We start from the raw sequence: 22809 nt of genomic DNA, 5'->3' as shown, positions 1-22809 counted from the left end.
CCTATATTATCATTAATAGCTTATTTAATAATAATACATTTCATAACATTATTATGGACTATCCAATAGTGTTCAACAATTATAGCAAAAGCCCAACAATAATATAGGCTGATTATGCTAACAGCTAATAGTTAAGCTTCATATTCATTGTCGTTGTTACTGTTTTAACCTATATAAAATATTACGTTAATCGTTTTTGTTAGTATGATTAACCCTAACCCTATGATACATTAAAACTACTACTATGATGCTCAATGTTTTTTTTGTTATTAATAATAAAGTCGTATTGCTTTCGTATAAGCCTCGTGTTGTTGTTACTGTGCCTTATTATAAGCATTGCTGCAGTTGTAGTTTTATAATAAGACTTTTATTAAGAGTTCTGTTGTAGTTGTAGTTTTTATTATAAGAGTATATGACTATTTTTTCGGTTGTACTTTTTTATTTTAACAGAATCATTATGAGTATTGTTGTAGTTTGATAAAGTTTGAGGCGCCGTGTGTGACTTTACTGGAGCGCGCATAAGCGCGTCTCCGTGTTTATTGAGGTGAATGATTCTGTCCTCGCGTGCAGACCCAAAGTGACGGGTCCGTCCGCGCGCCTGCTCCCATCCCGGCGCTCGTCCATCACGCGACATCAGGGCCATAAAGAGGAGCCTGTGCGCGATCTGTTCAGCATCACGTCCTCGTTGTGTTGTGTTGTGTCGTGTCTGATTGTGTTAGCCCGAGGGCTCGCGCTACGCTAGCCTCACGTCCTCCCGTTAAATGACATCTCTCAGTACGGCTCGTGGGGCAGTGGAGATAAACGACCTTGCTTTGACGGTTAGGAAGCGGATTTAATTATTGGGGAACAATTGACGTTGATTGACGTCTGACGCCGGGGACACAGGTGGGCCTGCCTCTGGCCAATCACAGCACAGCGCTCGACGTTACCTGTCAGTCTGTCTTTTGCGAAGCGCCGGCTGCTCTCCATCCAAGGGAAGGTGAAGCTCGCGTTCCCGGGCATGCCGGTTAAACCGGGCATCCCCGGGTGGGGGGGCATGCCCCCGGGCACCATTCCCGGTGCGTGTGTCGGCGGGGGCGGATGTGGCGCGGGCGGCATGGGTCTGTGGGCCGGCACGCGGATCACCCCACCGCTCGCGCTCCCGCCCCCCGGGTTCACGTTCACGTTCATGTTCATACTGACGTTCATGTTCATGTTGACGTTGTAGGAGCCCGCCGCGAGCCCCGCCGCCATGGAGCACGCGGGGTTGTTGTAAACGCTGTTGTAGCCGCTCGCGTACAGGTTGGCGGCGGGAAGGGCGTACTCCGGGGGGGGCTCCCCCCCGCTGGTCCGGTGGGGCAGCATGCAGCCCCCCGCCTGGTCCGAGCTGTTCAGGATCTGGTCGATCCCGAAGCTGATGGGCTCGTGCGGCTGGTGGAGCGACTGGCCCCCCTCCTCGATGATGCCCGTGTGCTCCATGCTGCTCCTTGCGCCAAGCCGCGTCACCCCGACGCCGCGCGCTCTTCGTGGATATGATAAACAATAAATAAAGACAAACCGAAACTGCAGCAGAGCACTTCGGCCTACGCACGCGACGCGGAACCGGAAGCCCTCCGTCCACAGAAGAGCTCAACTTCTCTCTGCGCGAGCCTCAAGCACACATCGGCGGCGGTTCTACTTCCTCGAGGCGGGCGACGCGGCTGTCCCACGCGCTGTCATTCCGTCGCGCGGCGGGGAGTCGAGTCGTTTCGTTTGTTAACAACAAACACACAAAAAAACAACATCCATCGGTGGTGCGGTCGGAGCACCGGGAACTATGGCGGACACGTATCCATCCTCACCGCGCGTGCAGCTGCTCCCCCGGTGAATCTAGAGCCTGAGCGCGCGCACCAGATCAGACGACTCGCGCAGTGCTGCTATCCGAAGTGCTCACAGACGGAGCGCGAGGTGGAGAGGGTGGTGGGGGAGTGAGGGGGAGGAGGGGGGGGAGGGGGGGGGGTCCTTTGTTAGCCTAGCGGGGCAGAGAGCATCCATAGACCGCCGGTAACCGTGGAGCCGGACCGTCCAATCAGGAGAACCATGGAGGAGAGCGAGGTGTCAAGCGTCGCTGACGGCGGTGTTCTTCACGTGCGGAGGGGAGAGATAAGATGACTGGCTCGTGCTGAATCTAGAAGTGGGTTTGGAGCAGGTGAGACCCTCCTCTGCCTCCCCCACTCCTCACCCCTCCTCCCTCCTACCGCTTGTTGTGTCTCTTCTTAAAGACAACGCAGCGCATTTATTTCCTCTTCCTCTTCCTGTGGCCTCGAGACGAGTTCACACGCGCGCTCTGAGTATGAATAAACGACATTCACTCACCAGCCGTTCTCTCGTTCTCACGAGTCTTACTGATGTAGCGAGATAAGCCGCGCGCGGAAACCGAGGCGAGTCGAAGACACACACCGGCTCCGAGGTCACGCGCGGTGGCCTCGTTCTGAGCGCCTCGCGCGGGGCAGGGAGTTCGTCTCGAGGAGCTGGAGGGCGGTTCGAACGTTTCTCGAGCTGCAGACAGAAAGTGGAAGACAGGAAGTTCGTGACGTAAAACCACGCACGAGACGTCTGCTAGGGCCTGCAGCTACACAACAACCACGTAGAACTCATAACGGACTACAACACAAACAGACAGGCCTACACAACACAACGGACTACAAAACCAACAGACACACAACACAACAGACTACAAAACCAACAGACACACAACACAATGGACTACAAAACAGAAACACATCCTAACGGACAACAAAACGATCAGAGACACACAATACATGACTACGAATACAACAGACACACAACATAAAGGACCACAAAAGAAACTGACACACATCATAACGGAATACAAAACCAACAGAAACACAATAATGGACTACAAAACCAACAGAAACACAACACAACAGACTACAAAACCAACAGACACACAACATAACGGAATACAAAACCAACAGAAACACAACATAAAGGACTACAAAACAGAAACACAACACAAAGGACTGCAAAACCAACAGACGCACAACATGAAGGACTACAAAACCAAAAAAACACACAATAACGGACTACAAAACCAGCAGGTCCACACCAAGACAGACAGACAGACCACCTGAGAGACAGACAGGCAGGCAGATGGATAGACAGATAGACAAATAGGTAGATAGATGGATAGATGTAGGTCATATGTTGATACATTTTTTGTTCTATTGATTGGTGGACTGATAGATCAGTTATTTCATATACATGCCTCGGTGTGGGCGGATCGCTTGCATCTTAATTCAATAGGGATAAAAAAAATGGCGGATAATAAAAACGCAACACGGGGAAAAACGAATTGAATAGATCATCGTTTTATTACGCACTTCTTTCAGTTTCCGTGAGAATAAAGATATCTCTGCGCCCCGCGTAGGGGCTGCTAGGGGAAGATAAAAATCAATTGTGTGCATTCTAGACCCTATCAATAATAGTCTGCGGGCTGTGATATGTGTTTATATGGGAGCCCCTTATAATAAAAATGAGCAGAAGTGATGGGCGGCGTGTTATTAAGGAGGCGCGTCTCGCTCGGGCCCTCGCGACTGACGGGCGACGACCAAATCAACGCGTCACGTCTCCGCCTGGCGCGAGGAATAACGGGAGAGATTCGTTAAGGCGTTTGTCAGGGACGTTTATTCTCCCGTCGTGTCCCCGTCCCATTTTACCAGATCACGGTGGTATGGGGTTGTCAACGACAGCTGAGGCCTCGCGTCTCGTACAGGCTAAGCGCGCAGAGGCCTGGATGAGACGTTCACCGACGCCTCGTGACACGTCTCGATGATGCGATCGAATACATCTTCATTGTGTACTCGTTTAATTTGTGTTTTGATTTATTGCAGAATTTAAACCCTTGTTATAGGTCACGTGAGAAACTTTAGGTAGCGGTTCATCATCATCTTCATCATCATCATCATCATCATCATCATCATGACCTTCTTCGTCATCATCATCCTCCTCATCACCTTCTTCCTCCTCCTCCTCATCATCATCATCATCATCATCAACATCATCATCATCATCATCATCATCACCTTCTTCGTCATCATCATCATCATCATCATCATCTTCATGATCACCTTCTTTGTTATCATAATCATCACCTTCTTCGTCATCATCATCATCATTATTATTATTATTGTTATTATTATTATTATTATTATTATTATTATTATTATTATTATTATTATTATTATTATTATTATTATTTCAACCGTCAACTCTCATCCAGCTGCGGTTAACCCACTAGTTATCTCCGAAATATCCGCTAATCCCCCGTCTGGGATTAATCAAGACCGTTTTCTCTTATTTTATCAGACATCACGCAGCTCCTAAAGACTAAATGGTTCAAACTAAAACATTTAAACCCTAATAATGTTGTAAAATCACACCTGGTTAGGTTGAGCGCATTAGCTGATCGTGTTAAATCCGTTTCCAACTCGACGGGGACGGGAGCGGTAATGATGTAATCCGATTCCCGCCTAATTATTAGCCGCGCTGCACGCGGGCTTCCTCTGATTGGAGCTGACGTGCGAATCTCCGCATCTAGCGCCATTAGCTCCCCGTTTAGACTCGCGCGCTCACAAGTATCTGTTCACTGTGATCCATGGGGGTTAGTTATTCACAGGTGGTGGTGGTTGATACATGGGGGTTTGTTAGTCACAGGTGGTGATGGTTGATCCATGGGGGTAAGTTAGTCACAGGTGGTGATGGTTGATTCATGGGGTTTAGTTAGTTATAGGTAGTGATGGTTGATTAATGGGGCTTAGTTAGTTACAGGTAGTGATGGTTGATCCATAGGGTTTAGTTAGTCACAGGGAGGATAACTAGAGTTAGGAGAGTGGGTGAATAATGATCACGTGAACGCACTCTGCTGAGGGAGTGATTTTATTGTGTGCACGAGGCTGCTCAACAACAGATTCCTCTCGCGCCACAAACGGCTTCTTTAATTAGCTTCTTCTGTTTCGCTCCCTCTACACCACCCCCCCCATACCCCTTTAGTCTCTTCCCTCTCTCTCTCTCTCTCCCTCGCTCACCCCCCACCCCCCTCAGCAATATGAGAGAGGGCCATCCCCTCTCTACACCTCTCTTCCCCCTCCCTCCCTCCTTTCTCTCTCACCCCCCCCCCCCCCCCCCCCCCCCCCCCCCCCCCCTCTCTCTCTCTCTCAATCTCCACCCTCCTCTCTCCCCCCCCCCCCCCCTTCTCAGCAATATGAGAGCGGGCCTCTTCGCGCTGTCGGCCCGGGGCGGTGTCTCTGGTCACCGGCTGCGCGTGATGAATCGTTATCTGCGGGCGGTGTTGCCGTCTGGGTAATAAAGTACCGGCGGAGCGGAGACAAAAGGAATTTGTCACAGTTGCTTCCCCGTTATATTAGTGACCTTTATCGGTGTGCTCGTGGCGCGCGAGAGCGTCCTCTCTCCTCCTCCTCCTGGCAGAGCGCGAGATGAATGGGACAGGGGGAGGCCTCGCGCGCACCAGCCACAGATCCTCAGGCCTTGCGCCGTCCGTGTGACGTCAAGTGTCAGAGGCTAATGGCCACCCGCGTGAGGCAGACAATAGGACGTGCAGGCGGTGAAAGGAGTCTCGAGCGCAAAGGGAACCCCCCGGGTGGCGCGTGGTGCGGGCACCTGCCCGGGTTTATGGAGCGCGTGAAGACACCTGCCTGCCTGGGATGTACCGCCCGCAGCACGTGGCCCCAATGCATCACATGTTTGACATCCGGTCCAGGGATGTCAGATATGTCTAAAGATGGAGTCGATAAATATCGAACTGCCCACCCCCCTAGACTTAATACAATCAAATCAATCGATTGATCAACAGTTCACTGCTTCATTACTTCATCACTGCAAATGATATGAACAAGCAGATTAATAAATTAGTAAACTTGCCTACATCCGTCATCCATACATCCTATATTACTTTACGTAGGAATATTTTATATTTAGTCTATATTTTATTATATATATATATATTATTATTTAATATTGATCAACAGTTATTCAATGTAAATAATATGAGATGAACTAGCGAATTAATAAATAAATAAACTACATCCATCCATTCATCCTATGTGAGGTATATATAGTCTACATTATATTATATATATAGACTGTTATTTTATTATTATTAAATATTGAGTGCGTGTATATTCTGTGTTTTACGATAAGCCGTGTTGTTGTCTGTTCGGAGCAGGAAGAAGGGAGCGGTTGACCTACTTGGCAATGAGTGCAGAGGACCTAAGAGACAACCAGGAAACTGAGTCTGACTACTGAGATGGTAGGAAAACATCCATGATGTATCCTCTCTCCTCTCTCCCCTCCTCTCCTTTCTCCTCACTCCTCTCTCCACTCCTCTCTCTCTCCTCTCTCCTCGGTGATCAGGAGACACCGAGAGAGGATTGACTCGTGTCACTCACAGCTCGTGGGGCTCCGAATGCCTCCACCGGGGGATGTGTAGATGAGCGTGACGACCTGTCATCCTTCCCCCGGTCCCAGTGCCTGACGGCCAGCCAGCTCCCGGCGGCTGCACCGCGGGTCTGGCTGGGAGCGGATAGGATTACAGTGCATTTGGAGGTTCAGTCCTTGACTCCGAGATCCCGGGGGAAAACCTGGCGCCGCGAGGCCGGATCAGACGAGCGGGATCTGGACGGATCCCACGTCCCGCGAGACCGAGACCCACTAACGGGAGAAAGACACTTTAGTGCTTTTATGGAGAGGTAGAAATCTGAGAGATTAGCAACCGATTGAAAAGGTTGTTACGATTATTATTAGCACATTATTAGGTGGTTATTATAATATTAATATATATTAATATTCATGATATGAATAGTACTTCTATTACTACTTATAATAATAATATATTAGTAATATAAAAAGTGGTAATATAAATAATAATTATTATTATTATTATTAATAATGCAAATAGCATTTTCATTAATGTTATTATTGGTTCGCTATTTTATTTCATTTTATTTTTATCGCCTATTATATTATCATTATTATAATTTATTGATTGTATTGTGTCATTATTATTGGTAGTGTTAGGAGCGGTGGTATTGTTTTAATATTATCTTAATACTTATAGACTGATTGTGCTATTTAATGGTAACTGGCCATCTTGCTTGGATCTTAAACGGTACCTTTTTAAAGTAAATAAAACAGCCTATGTCTGGCTCTAATCGAGGCCTGTTTGGGTTTAAACTCAACACACAGCTCTGTTGTTTAGTGTTTGTCTGAAATAAAGCCATCGATTGGCCCTGAGCGGGCTGAGGGTCTGAGTCGGTTAGCGGGGCTCAGAGTGGATTACCGGGACTGCTCGGCCCTCGCGCTACTATTTAGGAGGATCTAATTCGGTTTGATAAAGAACATCGATTGTCGTTAACCTGCTCGTTATTTTCACATGAAGTTTATTGAAAGAGAGCGGTATTAGTTAATCGGTATTGACTATCCCCTCACTGCCCTTTCTGATGACTGCGTGACTATTGGTTTAATAATAATGAGGATGAGGATAATTATCATATAGGCCTAATTAAAAGTCATAAGAATAATATAGATAATACTAACAATGCCCAAAAATAATAATAAAATAAAATAATGAATAGAAAATAATTATGTCAATGATAATCTAGCCAAATTATAATAATAATAATTTGTATTATTATTTTAAGAAGTATTATTATCATAATGAATAGAAAATTAAAATGATATCAATGATTAGGCCTATCTAGCAAAATAATAATAATAATAATAATAATAATAATAATAATAATAATAATAATAATAATAATAATAATAATAATAATATAAAGAAGAAGATGAAGACCACAGTAATTAGGCCTATTATAATATTCTTTTTCATAATTAGGCTTTCTCCGAACTGAAATCTGTTTAGATGGTCAATTTTTTTTTAGCCATAAAAGTAAATCTCGACCACGACCGCCCGCATCCAGATACAAAGATTCTGTCTGCAGACAAACATAAATCAAACACTTGGTCACAGTCCACGTGACGCGTTGTGAAGCCTTTATTGTGAAGGATATTTGATGATGAGGATCCAGGGGCCGCGCGGTCACGCGGTCACGCGCACCGTGTTTAAGTGTAATTGGCTTTTGTCGTGTTTACAAATCGGGCCGCGCGAGCGTTAATTTAATTTCCTTCGTGCGGCATTGAAGAGCCAACGGCCGCCTGTCATGCACACACACACACACACACACACACACACACACACACACACACACACACACACACACACACACACACACACACACACATTCACACACGCGCACGGAATTAAACACACACACGCACACGCACATACACATACACTCAAATAGACAAACCCACACACACGCACACAGATACGTACGCCCCCAGGCACTACCGTCATTAAAGTCCCGGAGGCATTTGTGAAGTAAAACGGAGGGAGAGAGAGAGAGAGAGAGAGAGAGAGAGCGAGAGAGAGAGAGAGAGAGAGAGCGAGAGAGAGGGAGAGGGAGAGAGAGAGAGAGGGAGAGAGGGAGAGAGGGAGAGAGGGAGAGAGGGAGAGAGAGAGAGAGAGAGAGAGAGAGAGAGAGAGAGAGAGACTATATGAGTGGTAGGTATTCAGTCCTGACAGAAAGTGGTAACAATGTGGAGGTGATGGAGTGAGGGGAGAGAGTGGCTGAACGATGGATGAATGAACCGATCAGGAGCATGAAGGTGTAGTGGAAGTTGATAGGCTACTGGTTGGTGACCAGGTGGTTCAGTCGGCCAATCAGGCCAATCGCACGGCCTGCACACCTGATCACACACAGAGGATGGAGAGAGAGAGAGAGAGAGAGAGAGAGAGAGAGAGAATTTGAGAGAGAGAGAGAGAGACAGAGAGAGAGAGAGAGAGAGAGAGAGAGAGAGAGAGAGAGAGAGAGAGAGAGAGAGAAAGAGAGACTGTAATAATGAAGGCCCCTCAGGCCTTCACACATCGCTCACTCTCTATACTGTCTCTCTGTTCCACTATCTCTCTCCATCTTCCTTTACCCAAACTCTCCCTTATTTCTCACACTCAGGCACAGGCCCCCCGTGTCTACCCACCAGGAAGTCGACGGACATCCAAACGAAAGGCGCTGACCAATCGCAACGCGGCGGTTCTTTGTGATTACGAGGTCCGCGGTGACGGCGACGCGCAGACAGATCTTCATCTATCCACGCGTCAGAAGCGCAGCGCGTGAGATCATTGAGGCCAATGCCTCGCGGTTGGCCCGCTAGCGAGTCCCCCGCCGCTCCAACCTGCCAGGCGGTAACTCAACGTAATGTCCCGCAAATTAAAGGATTGCTGCGACGACCGCCGCGGCATCGGATAAACGCGCGCGATAAGCGGACCGCCCGCCGCGCGCGGCACAATTGATCGCTTGTTTGTGTTTTCATGCGCCTTCCGCGCGCCATGCGGAATGATTGATGGGCGGCCCGTCAGCATCTCATATTAACATCAGCTGACGGTACACACACACACACACACACACACACACACACACACACACACGCACGCGCGCACACACACGCACACAAGCACACACACAGACACACACACACACACCCGCACACACATGCAGACACACACGCACTTGTGCGCGCACACACACACACACACACACACACACACACAAACAGAAAAACACACACACGTACACGTAAACACACACACACACACACGCGCGCGCGCTCTAGCGCGCTAACGCAGCAGATGTGCAGTGTGTGAATCGCTGCAAGGTCTCACTGCACCGACACTGTGTTTTCGCACTACGAGGAGAAGTTGGGAATAACTCGTGTCACAGCAGACATTTGTAATCGCCCATTTGGCGTGTTTCTATTCCTCCAGCTCCATTAGGATTTAATAACACGGTTCCTCCTCGGCTCGGGCGCGATTCGTTAGGCGATGCTAAAATGCGTTCCTAATGTATTCTGTTTTCGTTTTCCACCGTCGCTCGAAGCGATCCTATACATAATTTCAGATCCATCTAATTATGAAAAAGGGGGGAGTTCACTTTAATTAGAATAAAAACACGAAGGGGGAAGAATGGAAATACAATTTAAACGTCCATACGTGTACATGCACGCGGTCTTTGGCGCTTTGAAATGTTCGCTTTATTTGACTTTAATGGAACAACGACTGATAAAGTGGAGCTGTTTATACTGTTATCAATATAACCTGCTCATCAGAGGGTCTATCGGCCTAACACTGACCTGAAGCTGTCGTTCGGTTCAGAAGCACTCAGAGCGAGCAGTAAACTGTCTCGTGACGTCGCCAACGCGAGGCCGCAAAGCGGATTTAGTGGAGGTCGTTCATTGGTGGTCGTTAATTGGTTGGTCGTTAATCAGCGATATAAGCTCTCACGCGCTCATCCATACACGATGAGAGGCCTCGCCCCCGAGATGAAGACATCCTCGAGGACATAATATAATTAAAACTAAGAAACAAGAAACACCCTCAAACAGACGAGAACACGTGGTCAGAATTCTTTCCGTACAATCCGTGTTTTTACGTGTCCGGTTGTGGGCCTTATCTTCCGGCCAGAGCGGGAGGACTGATGGGGAGGTCTGAGGGGAGATCTGAGGGTCGAGCCTCGTGCAGCCTGTAGCCGGGCGAGGCCTGAGACACCAACCCCCTAATTACATTTTCCATCTCTCTTCCTCCGTTATTAATCATAATGAGGGAACACAATAAGCGGCCATACATCATGCTGCTGACAGTCGTAGTTCGCTTTTGCACGACCCAGCATTCTGCTCCTTTTAATGGCCATAAACCGAATTAATGGAGGCTACACGCAAGTTCAATACCCTGATCCATTATGGATGCGCTTTGTAGCATTTAGCTTCAGCCATGCCACAGCTCGGACAGAGCCGGAGAGCAATGTTTATGACGTCATAAAACCACTGCTCGACCTGAGTGTGTGCGTTTGTGTGTGTGTGTGGGGGGGGGGGTGTGCGTGCGTGTGTGTGTCTCTCTCTCTCTGTCTGTCAGCGAGTGTGTGCGTGTGTGTCTATGTTTGTGTGTGTGTGTGTGTGTGCGTGTGTACGTGTGCGCGCGCGTGTGTGTACGTGAGTGCGCGTGTCTTTCTCAAGTCTTCGAAAGATGAAGAAAACGGTGAATTAAAAATATTCTTCAATGTTCGATACAATATTAAAACGTCATTATACACACGGTACATGCGTCAGTAAATCATATTCTCAAGCTGAATAATCCTAACTGGCAGCAGCGTCGTCGACGGGTCAGGGTGCTAGGCGATGTCTCCTGTTTAAAAAGTCTGCTTTACGTGATGTCCCTTGGTGGGCGCGGCCAATCAGCCCGCCAGCTTCAGAAAGAGCCAATCAGAGCCTTAGACAGTGAACCAGGGGCCCTGGGGGAGAGAGAGAGCGAGAGAGAGAGAGAGAGGGAGAGAGGGAGAAAGAGAGAGAGGGAGCGAGAGAGAGAGAGACAGAGAGAGAGAGAGGGAGAGAGAGAGAGAGAGACAGACAGAGAGAGAGAGAGACAGAGAGTGAGATAGAGAGAGAGAGAGAGAGAGGAGAGGCTTTCATTTGAACAAAGGGCCTCTCGGTCTCCCCTTTGTAATTAAGAGTATGCCCAAATAAAACCCTGTGTTCCCCCTGCAGTGGAACCAGAGAAACAGAACAGGACTAATGAAGAAATGATTGCTCTGGTAGAGAGAGGCCAAGAGAGAGAGAGAGAGAGAGGGGGGGGGGATCTGTAGGCAGCAGTGTGCTCGCACGCCCATTGGAACGAAGCACTACTCTTACAGGCGGTGGAAACTGTTTGTTCGTCTAAACAACATTCTGGACTGGCGCGGATGGCGCGCGCGTGTGTTGTCATATGTGTGCGTGTTTGTGTGCGAGTACGTGCGCATGTGTGTTGGTGAGTCTGCGTGTTTGTGTCATCCTGGCGTCAGCCAGCTGTGTGTCAGACCAGCATCGTTCTCCTACTCCTCCTCCTTCTCCTCCTCTTCCTCCTCCTCCTCCTCCTCCCCCCCCTCTTCCTCCCCCTCCTCCTCCCCCCTCCTCCTCCTCCTCCTCCTCCTCCCCCTCCTCCCCCTCCTCTCCCTCCTCCTCCTCCTCCTCTTCTCTCCCTCCTCCTCCTCCCTCTCCTCCTCCTCCTCCTCCTCCCCCCCTCCTCCTCCTCCTCCGCTTCTCTCCCTCCTCCTCCTCCCTCTCCTCCTCCCCCTCCTCCTCCTCCCCCTCCTCCTTCTCCTCCTCCTCCTCCTCCTCCTCCTCCTCCTGCTCCCTCACATTCCTCAGTGCTCTTTCGTCGGTGGCTGACAGCCGATCAGACGCCGCCTCCTCGCTGGACGTTGTGACTGCCGAGGTGAAAGTGGGTGGATTCCGCGCTACGAGTGGTTCTCGCGTTACGAAGGCGCTGAGGGCAGAGCAAGGTGGGCGGAGCCACAGGTCAGAGGCGTGGCCTGGTGTGTAAGCTTCTGGGTAGCGGCCTGGCCGAGGGGAGGCCGGCCTGAAGCAGTTGAGACCTCGCCCCCCGACAGGCTGGTTCACAGTAGGAACTGGAGGCTAACTCATATAGCATGGTTAGACATGAAGCTAACTCATGTAGCATGGTTAGACAAGAAACTGACGCATGTAGCATGGTTAGACATGAAGCTAATTCATGTAGCATGGTTAGACATGAAGCTAACTCATGTAGCATGGTTGGACATGAAGCTAACTAATATAGCATATTTAGGCATGAAGCTAACTCATGTAGCATGGTTAGACATGAAGCTAACTCATGTAGCATGGTTGGACATGAAGCTAACTCATGTAGCATGATTAGACATGAAGCTGACGCATGTAGCATGATTAGACATGAAGCTGACGCATGTAGCATGGTTTTACATGAAGCTGACGCATGTAGCATGGTTAGACATGAACCTAACTCATGTAGCATGGGTAGTTAGCTTCATGTGCAACCATGCTACATGAGTTAGCTTCAGTCCTATCCACTCGTATTAACCCCTGAGGTCTCTGAGCTCCGGGATCATCTAACCCAGAGCTGAGCTCGTTCCCAGGGACCAGAGACGCAGTGTGAGGATCAGTAAGACGGCATACTGCAGACTACACACTGCAGACTACACACTGATACAAACTGTTACACACTGCAGACTACACACTGCAGACTACACACTGATACAAACTGTTACACACTGCAGACTACACACTGCAGACTACACACTGATACAAACTGTTACACACTGCAGATTACACACTGCAGACTACACACTGCAGGCAAACTGTTACACACTGCAGATTACACACTGCAGACAACACACTGATACAAACTGTTACACACTGCAGACTACACACTGCAGACTACACACTGCAGACTACACACTGATACAAACTGTTACACACTGCAGATTACACAGTGCAGACAACACACTGATACAAACTGTTACACACTGCAGACTACACACTGCAGACTACACACTGTAGACTACACACTGATACAAACTGTTACACACTGCAGATTACACACTGCAGACAACACACTGATACAAACTGTTACACACTGCAGACTACACACTGCAGACTACACACTGCAGACTACACACTGCAGACAACACACTGTCACACACTGCAGACTACACACTAATACACACTGCGCTATACACCCAGCACAGACCAACACCAACAAGCAACAAGCCTAAAACCAGTATAGAACCAGTATCGAACCACCATAGAACCACTATAGAACCAGAATAGAACCAGTATAGAACCATTATAGAACCAGTATCGAACCAACATAGAACCACCACAGAACCAGAATATAACCAGTATAGAACCACTATAGAACCAGTATCGAACCAACATAGAACCACCACAGAACCAGAATATAACCAGTATAGAACCACTATAGAACCAGTATCGAACCAACATAGAACCACAACAGAACCAGAATATAACCAGTATAGAACCACTATAGAACCAGTATCGAACCAACATAGAACTACCATAGCACCACTATAGAACCATTATAGAACCAGTAACCGGCCAGCACAGAGCCAACCCAGAACCAGAGGCTCACTGGCCCCCCCCACACAAAGGCTGCAGGTTTGATCCCAGACTGCTGCTCCCTGTACACACAATGAGTGGTGACGTCCGAGAAGACCCAGAATGCAATGCAGGATCCACTGAACCCACACATACACAACATGAGGTAGAAGGGAGGGAGAAAGAGAGAGAGAGAGAGAGAGAGAGAGAGAGAGACAGAGAGAGAGAGACAGAGAGAGAGAGAGAGAGAGAGAGAGACAGAGAGAGAGAGTCAGAGAGAGAGAGAGACAGAGAAAGAGAGGGAGAGACAGAGAGAGAGACAGACAGACAAGCAGAAAGACAGACAGAGAGGGAGGAGGAAATATGATATTGTAGTGATAATGCTGTTCTGTGTATGTGGGTGTGTGTATGTTTGTGTGTGTGCCTGCTTACATGTGTGTGTGTGTATGTGTGGTTGTGCGTGCGTTATTTTGTGTATACGTGTGTATGTTTATGTGTTTGTGTGTGTGTATATATGCCTGCGTGTGTGCATGTTTGTGTTTGTGTTCATGCGTGCGTGCGTGCGTGCGTTTGTGCATGTGTGTGTTTGCGTCCATTCACGCCCACCTCTCTCGACACTCAGTCCCAAACAAAGATTAAGAAAAACGGTCCATAAAGATGTGAGTCGTGACCTTTATTCCAGTAGTGAGTGGAGTACGGTGGTTGTAACATCGCCTAAGACCACGCCCCCTCTCCTTGATTCATGTAGCAGCTCAGGAAATGTCAGACGTGATATCAAACAAATGATGTGAAGTGCTTTGCATCGACCCTCAGGCCGTAATCCTGTTGGGGCGAGACGGGCAGAATGGACATTTTAGAGAGACACCTGTGAAACGGAGGGTTTCTGTGTTGTGTGGAGGATGGATCACGTTTCTGTTGACGCTATCCGCTGTAAACACGGTGCTGCCTTGTGCTAGTCAGACGGTGGAGCAAACACCGACCAAAGAGTTAGGATTGTGAGCAGAGGATAGGCTGAATAAAGGTGGAACATGTTCTCACTGCGCTGCGAGACATCCTCGATAAACCTGGTGGTTCTAATCACCTGGAAGATCTCTGTTAAGTGGCTCAGGGCGTCAGATCCTAACCGCAAGAGGGGGGAAGCCCGCATCCTCACCGCCCCTATAGTACAGGACATACTGACAACATGAAGAGGAAATGTTCCAAAAAGATCCAGTGATGGTTTCAAAAAAGGAAATCTCAGAAATACACGAAACATAGAGGTGGACGTTCCAAAGCGTTCCCAAAGAAATTTGACTCCAGTCGTCGGTTCAGATAAGATAAATTATGATTTGTATATTGAGGGGTGATGCACGACAGAAGGCCCGGAGGAATCAGACGAGGAACCTGACCTCCATCTCCTCACCCTCCACACTGACGCCTGCTCAGACACCAGAGCTCCTCTATTAAACGTTTCATTGCCGGCAGTTGAAGTCTGCGCGCTGATCCTTGAAGCGTATGAATGATGGCACTTAGTTAAAAGCTGACGACTACAGCCCATTAACTCCTGTCCCTCACAGGAGAGCTCCTCTCTCCTCTCTCCTGTCCCTCACCAGGAGAGAGGAGAGAGGAGAGAGGAGATCTCCTCTCTCCTGGTGAGGGACAGGAGAGCTCCCAACACCTGGGACGGCAGGAGCCTGCAAGGAGCCTGATCTCTCTTTGGAGGAGAAAGGAGGGAGAAGGAGTAGGCGGAAGGGGGAGGAAAGAGGAGGAGGAGAGAGGAGAGAGGAGAGAGGAGTAGAGAGGAGGAGAGAGGAGGAAATAGGAGGAGGAGAGAGGAGAGAGGAGTAGAGAGGAGGAGAGAGGAGGAAATAGGAGGAGGAGAGAGGAGAGAGGAGGGGCAGTAAGAGGAGGAGGCCGAGAGGAGAGAGAGAAAAGAGGGCTAGAGAGGAGAGGAGGAGGAGCAGAGACAGAGGACGATACTCTCTCTCCATAAGGGCTCTTCCACTTCCTCGCTGCGGGTCGGGTTTCCTCTTCTCACCATGATCGGAGATGAGCTGGGATCAGGATCAGGAGGCGTTAATAAGCTCCCACCCGTCCCTCATAAAGCACCCGATCAACGAGGCCTCCAGCGGATCCACGAGGGATTAGACGGTCGGACCTCACATCCCCCTCATCAGCAACACACACCAGAGCACCTCTGGGTGTCAGTGTGTTTATGGCTGGTGGATAAAGACCCCTGGCCATCAGGCCTGCATTAACCTGCCATTGGGCCCTGCGGCTGAGAGGTTTCGTAGGCCCCCTGAGAGGGGATCTTGCAATGAAGATGTGTAAATTATTTTCCGACATTTTGCCGTTGTCGACGGGGGGGGGGGGGGGGATGGGGGGGGAGACCACTGTGGCTGTCGTGTCAAGTGGCCACTGGGCCTAGCTACCTTAATACCACTAAGCCCCGAACAAAAAATCACATCATCTTGGGCCTACGCCGATCGGGGGGCCTATCATGGGCCAGTAAAAAAGAAATATATCTATTTTTTTTAACTGCAGCTCATGATAGGCCCCCCCCCCGATCGTCGTAGGCCCTGGGGCTTCAGCCCGGGTAAGCCCGTGCATTAAGGCGGCCTTGCTGGCCATCGGTCAGGAACATTCCCATCTTGTGCTTGTGCCCGCCCCACTACTGTTAAGGACATGAATGATGAACGTTATCTTATCCTGTTTATTAAGTATGGTCGATTTAATTAAAGATAGTAAGTATCCCCTGGCTTGCGTGGACTATGCCAAAGCAGGTATTTAATGTATCATCTTTTCGATTGAATCTAAGTTTATCCAAAGTTGTTAAACTTTGGGTGATATGTATTCTTCCAAAGTTTAATTATCTCTTCCAAAGTTGAATTTTGAATGTTTCTTTTATTCATTCTAAATAAATGATTCTCAATAAAACCTCTATTTTATGAACCAGTCCATTTTCAATCAGTGTAAAGAAAGGTTCCTCCGAAGGCGGCCGCCCAATCGGCGGTCAGACGGTGTGAGGCTCCGCCCTCACATCCTGAGAACCCTTATCTCCTGCAGGTGAGAGCTTTCATCAGCACAGCTCTATCTGCTCGGCTAATGACCGTTAACCTGATAGCTGCTCACTTCCTCCCTGATCGGGGCTCAGACACGCTCACCACTTCACAGCCGGGAAGAGCCCCTGATTGGACGGTCCCTGAGCATGGCGGTGTCCTTTGGAGTTCTCCAAAACACCCTCAGCGTGATATTATGGGACGGCGCGCGGTTTGCCAGCTCATAGATCACCTGCTGCAGGAGGATAGGGGCTGGGAGCCGGGGCCCGAGCCCCCCTCTCTTCAAGGGCCCGGAGAAACCTAAGCCTGCAGGGTCCCTGATCAGCAACGTTTGGGAATGTTTTCCTGCTTCAGGAACGCTCGGAAACTGATGAAAAATAATTTGTTTTTAGGACACGTCGACCAGCAAAATATTTGATATTATTTTAGGGAATGATCATGGGAAGATGCAGGCAGCAAAGTTAACAAGGATACATTATGTCACGTCATGGGGTCAATACAAAGGAAACTATCATGTTTAGGATTGCCACGGTTCAAGACAGCCATGGCGGGAGGGACCAAGTTAAACTGCAATGCACTCTGAGTGAAGTGGACATGTCTGCAAGGCTGAAGGACGGTTAAAGGAATCAACACAATAAGGAGCCGGTCCATTGGCCTCAGTATCAGACTTGGTGGCGACAGTTGCGATGCAAATGGAAACTATCCAAGGAGAACGCATTGAAATCCCTTTTCAATTGACTATTGATTATATAAACAGGGTTTATCTAATTTGAATATAATTGTATAGGATAGTTACGATTGATATTTCCGCGACAGGAACGTCCTACCTCCTGTCAGTACAACATCATTAAACTTCTTCTACTCTGTTTGCTCTCTGAGGGGCGATCCAGTCAGGGCTTATGATTAATGTGATAGATGGTGAGCAGATTGTGTCTGAGCCAGTGACTCAGGTCTGAGGTGAGGCTGGAACCTGCTTCTGAAAGCACAATCTCCTCTGGGTGAATATGACTCTTTCTTCTCACAGAGGAGACCTCGTCATCCTGATACCATCAGCATTTTGGGAGACGGTCCTTGATGTACTGTCGTATTTAAAACACATCACTCATCTGAGGCTGAGCTGCTGTCACAGAAACGCACTATGGTACAAAGACTGCAAGTGGTCATGGAAGATATGCGATCACATGCAGAACACTAAAGCTACGCAGTATTATACAACAGTTAGTTCCGACCAAGTAATTTGATTGGACAAGAGGCATTCCATGAGGGTTGATCTAGAGTATAACAGCACTGGGACCTTCAACTACATGTATCACTCTGCTTTACAGGTGTTCTAATAACCGTTAATGTTATTAACGGTCTTTATGTACCTTAGTTAGCAAGTGTGTTTTTGTGTTGCCTGGCAACAGTTCATTCCAAGTCCATTTGCGGATCTATTTGTGTTGGCAGAGCCAAATAAATCATTCAATAAACAAACAGATCATAATCTGTTGTAGCTTATTACTGTGCTTGTAGAACTGTTGGATAAAAGCAATATCACACTCAAGGTCGTGCTGTTGTACTGAATATCAGCACGGCTGTGATTATCTTCGCATCAGGACCTCTTGCATACATGGCCCAGAATTTAGTGCTAAACCCCTGTGCAGTATTATCAGAATACTAAAGATACGCAGTATTATCAGAATACTAAAGATATGCATTATTATCGGAATACTAAAGACATGCAGTATTATCAGAATAGTAAAGATACGCAGTATTATCAGAATACTAAAGATATGCAGTATTATCAGAATACTAATGTTATGCAGTATTATCAGAATACTAAAGATACGCAGTATTATCAGAATACTAAAGATACGCAGTATTATCAGAATACTAAAGATACGCAGTATTATCAGAATACTAAAGATATGCAGTATTATCAGAATAATAAAGTTATGCAGTGTTATGTGCAGAGTCCCTCATCGTCATGCCAACAGATCAAAGACCCACATGCACTCTGGGGCCGGGGCATGACGGGGCCCTTGTGGGAGAGGGGGGCCCCTTGGGTCTGAGGGGGGGCCCCATCAGGTCTGAGGGCCCGTCAGGCGGGCTGACAGGTGGGAGAGCAGAGCTTAGGAATGGAATGAAAATGGCGCAGGCCGGTCGGCATGACGACAAAAGGGTTCAAGAGAGAGGGGATCGAGACGAGAGACAGAGACCAGACTCTGTCTCCTCCCCCTCCACCACCTCCTCCTCTCACTTCTCCTCCTCTATCGCCCCCTCCTCCTCCAACTCCTCCTCTCCCTCCTCCACCTCCCCCTCCTCCTCGCCCTTCTCCTCGTCCTCCTCCTCCAGGAGGAGAAGGCTGAGCAGGAGAAGGTGGAGCAGGAGGGAGGGAGGGAGGGAGGGAGGGAGGGAGAGTTGGTGACTCACCCCATCACCAGCGATGGGGTGGAGCAGAACGTGGAGGTGGACGTGCTGCGACAGTGTGTCGTTTTGTATTTGTATTTGTTAACTGATCTGGGATCTACCACTACTGTAGTATGACTCAGATGTATGTAATGTATAATGTGGAGGCCACACCCTCTCTTTGTGTTTGTCATGGCCCCCCAGCATAACCTTTAGGTAGCTTCTTTGGGGACCAGTTCACATGCGTGGACATTTCTTTATTGTCTCTAATGCCTAGGTATCATGCATGTGAATAAAAAATATTCATTCATTCATTCTTTAGTCTGCAGTGTGTAGTCCGCAGTGTGTAGTCTGCAGTGTGTAGCAGTGTGTAGTCTGCAGTGTGTAGTCTGCAGTGTGTAGTCTGCAGTGTGTAGCAGTGTGTAGTCTGCAGTGTGTAGCAGTGTGTAGTCTGTAGTGTGTAGTCTGCAGTGTGTAGTCTGCAGTGTGTAGTCTGCAGTGTGTAGCAGTGGGTAGTCTGCAGTGTGTAGCAGTGTGTAGTCTGTAGTGTGTAGTCTGCAGTGTGTAGCAGTGTGTAGTCTGCAGTGTGTAGTCTGCAGTGTGTAGTCCGCAGTGTGTAGTCTGCAGTGTGTAGTCTGTAGTGTGTAGTCTGCAGTGTGTAGCAGAGTGTAGTCTGCAGTGTGTAGTCTGCAGTGTGTAGCAGTGTGTAGTCTGCAGTGTGTAGTCTGCAGTGTGTAACCAGTCTCTCGGCAGATGAGCCTCATAACTCAATCTGAGGAGATGAGATCCAGAGGATCCTCAGGCACCAAAGAACTCCTGATGGAAGACACACACACACACAGACACACACGCACACAGACACACACACACACACACACACACGCACACACACACACACACACACACACACACATATGCACCCACACTCAAACAGATGCATCCTCCCACAAAGACATACACACACACACACACAAACACAACCACACACAGACACACACACGATTAACCTTTTATGTGTCCCTGTGTGTGAGTGTGTGTGTGTGTGTGTGTGTGTGTGTGTGTCTGTGTTTTTCTGTGTGTGTGTCTGTGTTTTTGTCTGTGTGTGTGTCTGTGTGTGTGTGTGTGTGTGTCTGTGTGTGTGTGTGTGTGTGTGTCTGTGTTTTTCTGTGTGTGTGTCTGTGTTTTTGTCTGTGTGTGTGTCTGTGTGTGTGTGTGTGTCTGTGTCTGTGTGTGTGTGTGTGTGTGAGTGTGTGTGTATGTGTTTGTAAAAGAGTGTGTCTGTGTGAGTGTGTGTTTGTGTGTGTTTGTCTGTGTGTGTGTCTGAGTGTGTGTGTGTGTGTGTGTTAGTATCTGTGTGTGTGTGCGTATCTTTGTGCGAGTGTGTGTCGATTTGTGTGTGTGTGTGTACGTGTGCGTGTCTGTGTGTGAGTGTGTGGGTGTGTGTGTGTTTCTGTGTGAGTGTGTGTGTGTGTGTCTGTGTGTGTCTGTGAGTGTCTGTGTGTCTGTGTGTGTGTGTGTGTTTGTGTGTGTGTGTGTGTGTGTGTGTGTGTGTGTGTGTGTGTGTCTGTGTGAGTGTGTGTGTCTCTGTGTTGACCCCAGACACTGGGCCGGCGTCTAAACAACGATAAAATGCAAAAAACTTTTATTTTGAAGAGGCGCAGGCTGCTTCCTTCATCCATCACGACTACCTGCCTGTCAACCATCGTCAAGACAACGAGACAAGTGACTGGTGTGAGGTAACCTCATTAACCTCTAAAACACACACACACCCAACTGCACACACACACACACGCAAACACACACTCATCCGCACACACACACTCAGACACCCACACACACACACACTCATCTGCACACACACACTCAGACATGCACGAACACACACACACAACCACACAAACACACACACAAACACACACACACACACACGAACATGGAAGACAATTGCCGTCATTATCACCACAGTCACTCTCTCTGTTTCCCTCCATGACATCATCTCTGACATCATCAGTGCCAGACAGAAGTGGTTGTGTTTGGCTGCTTCAGAGGCTCACACACACACACACACACACACACACACACACACACACACACACACACACACACACACACTCAAGCAAACACACACCCAGACACACAAAAAAATCAAACACATGCAGACACACGCACGCACACACACAGACCAACACTCAGATGCAGACACACACACACTTAAACACACACAGTGGGATGGCATGCGTGTGTTGACGCTGCATATCCCATAATAATCCCCTCAGGGTTGGGCAGGAGAAGTGGTTCCCCCCCCCCCCCCCCCTCCCCCCTGCGGCAGGGGTCCGGGGGGCCATCTGGGGGTAACCGGAGCCCCCCAGGCCGTGGGCCGCGGGCCGCCGCTGTTGACTGGTCCGACACTCGTGTTTTCCCAAAGCAACGCGCGGCTCTCAGAGGGTTCTGCAGCCACGGCCGCTGGAACCCGAGCCTGAGCCACGCGAGCCGATCCCAAGAACGGAGCTCAACTGAGCGCTGGCCTCACTGGTAGACCCTCTTTACTGGACTATCGGGGTTAGACAGTACAGACGGGTCGTTAAGGAGCAGGTAGGGGTTAGACAGTACAGACGGGTCGTTAAGGAGCAGGTAGGGGTTAGACAGTACAGACGGGTCGTTAAGGAGCAGGTAGGGGTTAGACAGTACAGAGACAGGTCATTAAGGAGCAGGTAGGGGTTAGACAATACAGAGACAGGTCGTTAAGGAGCAGGTAGGGGTTAGACAGTACAGACAGGTCGCTAAGGAGCAGGTAGGGGTTAGACAGTACAGACAGGTCGCTAAGGAGCAGGTAGGGGTTAGACAGTACAGAGACAGGTCATTAAGGAGCAGGTAGGGGTTAGACAGTACAGAGACAGGTCGTTAAGGAGCAGGTAGGGGTTAGACAGTACAGACGGGTCGTTAAGGAGCAGGTAGGGGTTAGACAGTACAGACGGGTCGTTAAGGAGCAGGTAGGGGTTAGACAGTACAGAGACAGGTCGTTAAGGAGCAGGTAGGGCTTAGACAGTACAGACGGGTCGTTAAGGAGCAGGTAGGGGTTAAACAGTACAGAGACAGGTCATTAAGGAGCAGGTAGGGGTGAGACAGTACAGAGACAGGTCGTTAAGGAGCAGGTAGGGGTGAGACAGTACAGAGACAGGTCGTTAAGGAGCAGGTAGGGGTGAGACAGTACAGAGACAGGTCATTAAGGAGCAGGTAGGGGTTAGACAGTAGAGAGACAGGTCATTAAGGAGCAGGTAGGGGTTAGACAGTAGAGAGACAGGTCATTAAGGAGCAGGTAGGGGTTAGACAGTAGAGAGACAGGTCA

The 22809-nt window shown here is 48.8% G+C and overlaps 1 protein-coding gene across 2 annotated transcripts in view; it reads right to left on the bottom strand.

Moving 5' to 3' along the window:
* Positions 1–3842, bottom strand: part of tlx2 (T cell leukemia homeobox 2) — a 15823-nt gene extending 11981 nt beyond the window's left edge. Inside the window, exon 1 of one of the 2 annotated variants that reach the window (XM_079744933.1) lies at positions 930–3842. In XM_079744933.1, coding sequence (XP_079601059.1) covers positions 930–1458 — 529 coding nt within the window. In that variant the 5' untranslated portion in view covers positions 1459–3842. The remainder of the gene's footprint in view (positions 1–929) is intronic. The other variant, XM_079744934.1, reaches the window with a different exon arrangement.
* Positions 3843–22809: the final 18967 nt, after the last annotated feature.

This window comes from Pollachius pollachius (genome assembly GCF_949987615.1).
Source record: "Pollachius pollachius genome assembly, chromosome: 10".
In the NCBI taxonomy this organism is placed as follows: Eukaryota; Metazoa; Chordata; class Actinopteri; order Gadiformes; family Gadidae; genus Pollachius; species Pollachius pollachius.
This window is presented reverse-complemented; position numbering and strand designations above follow the sequence as displayed.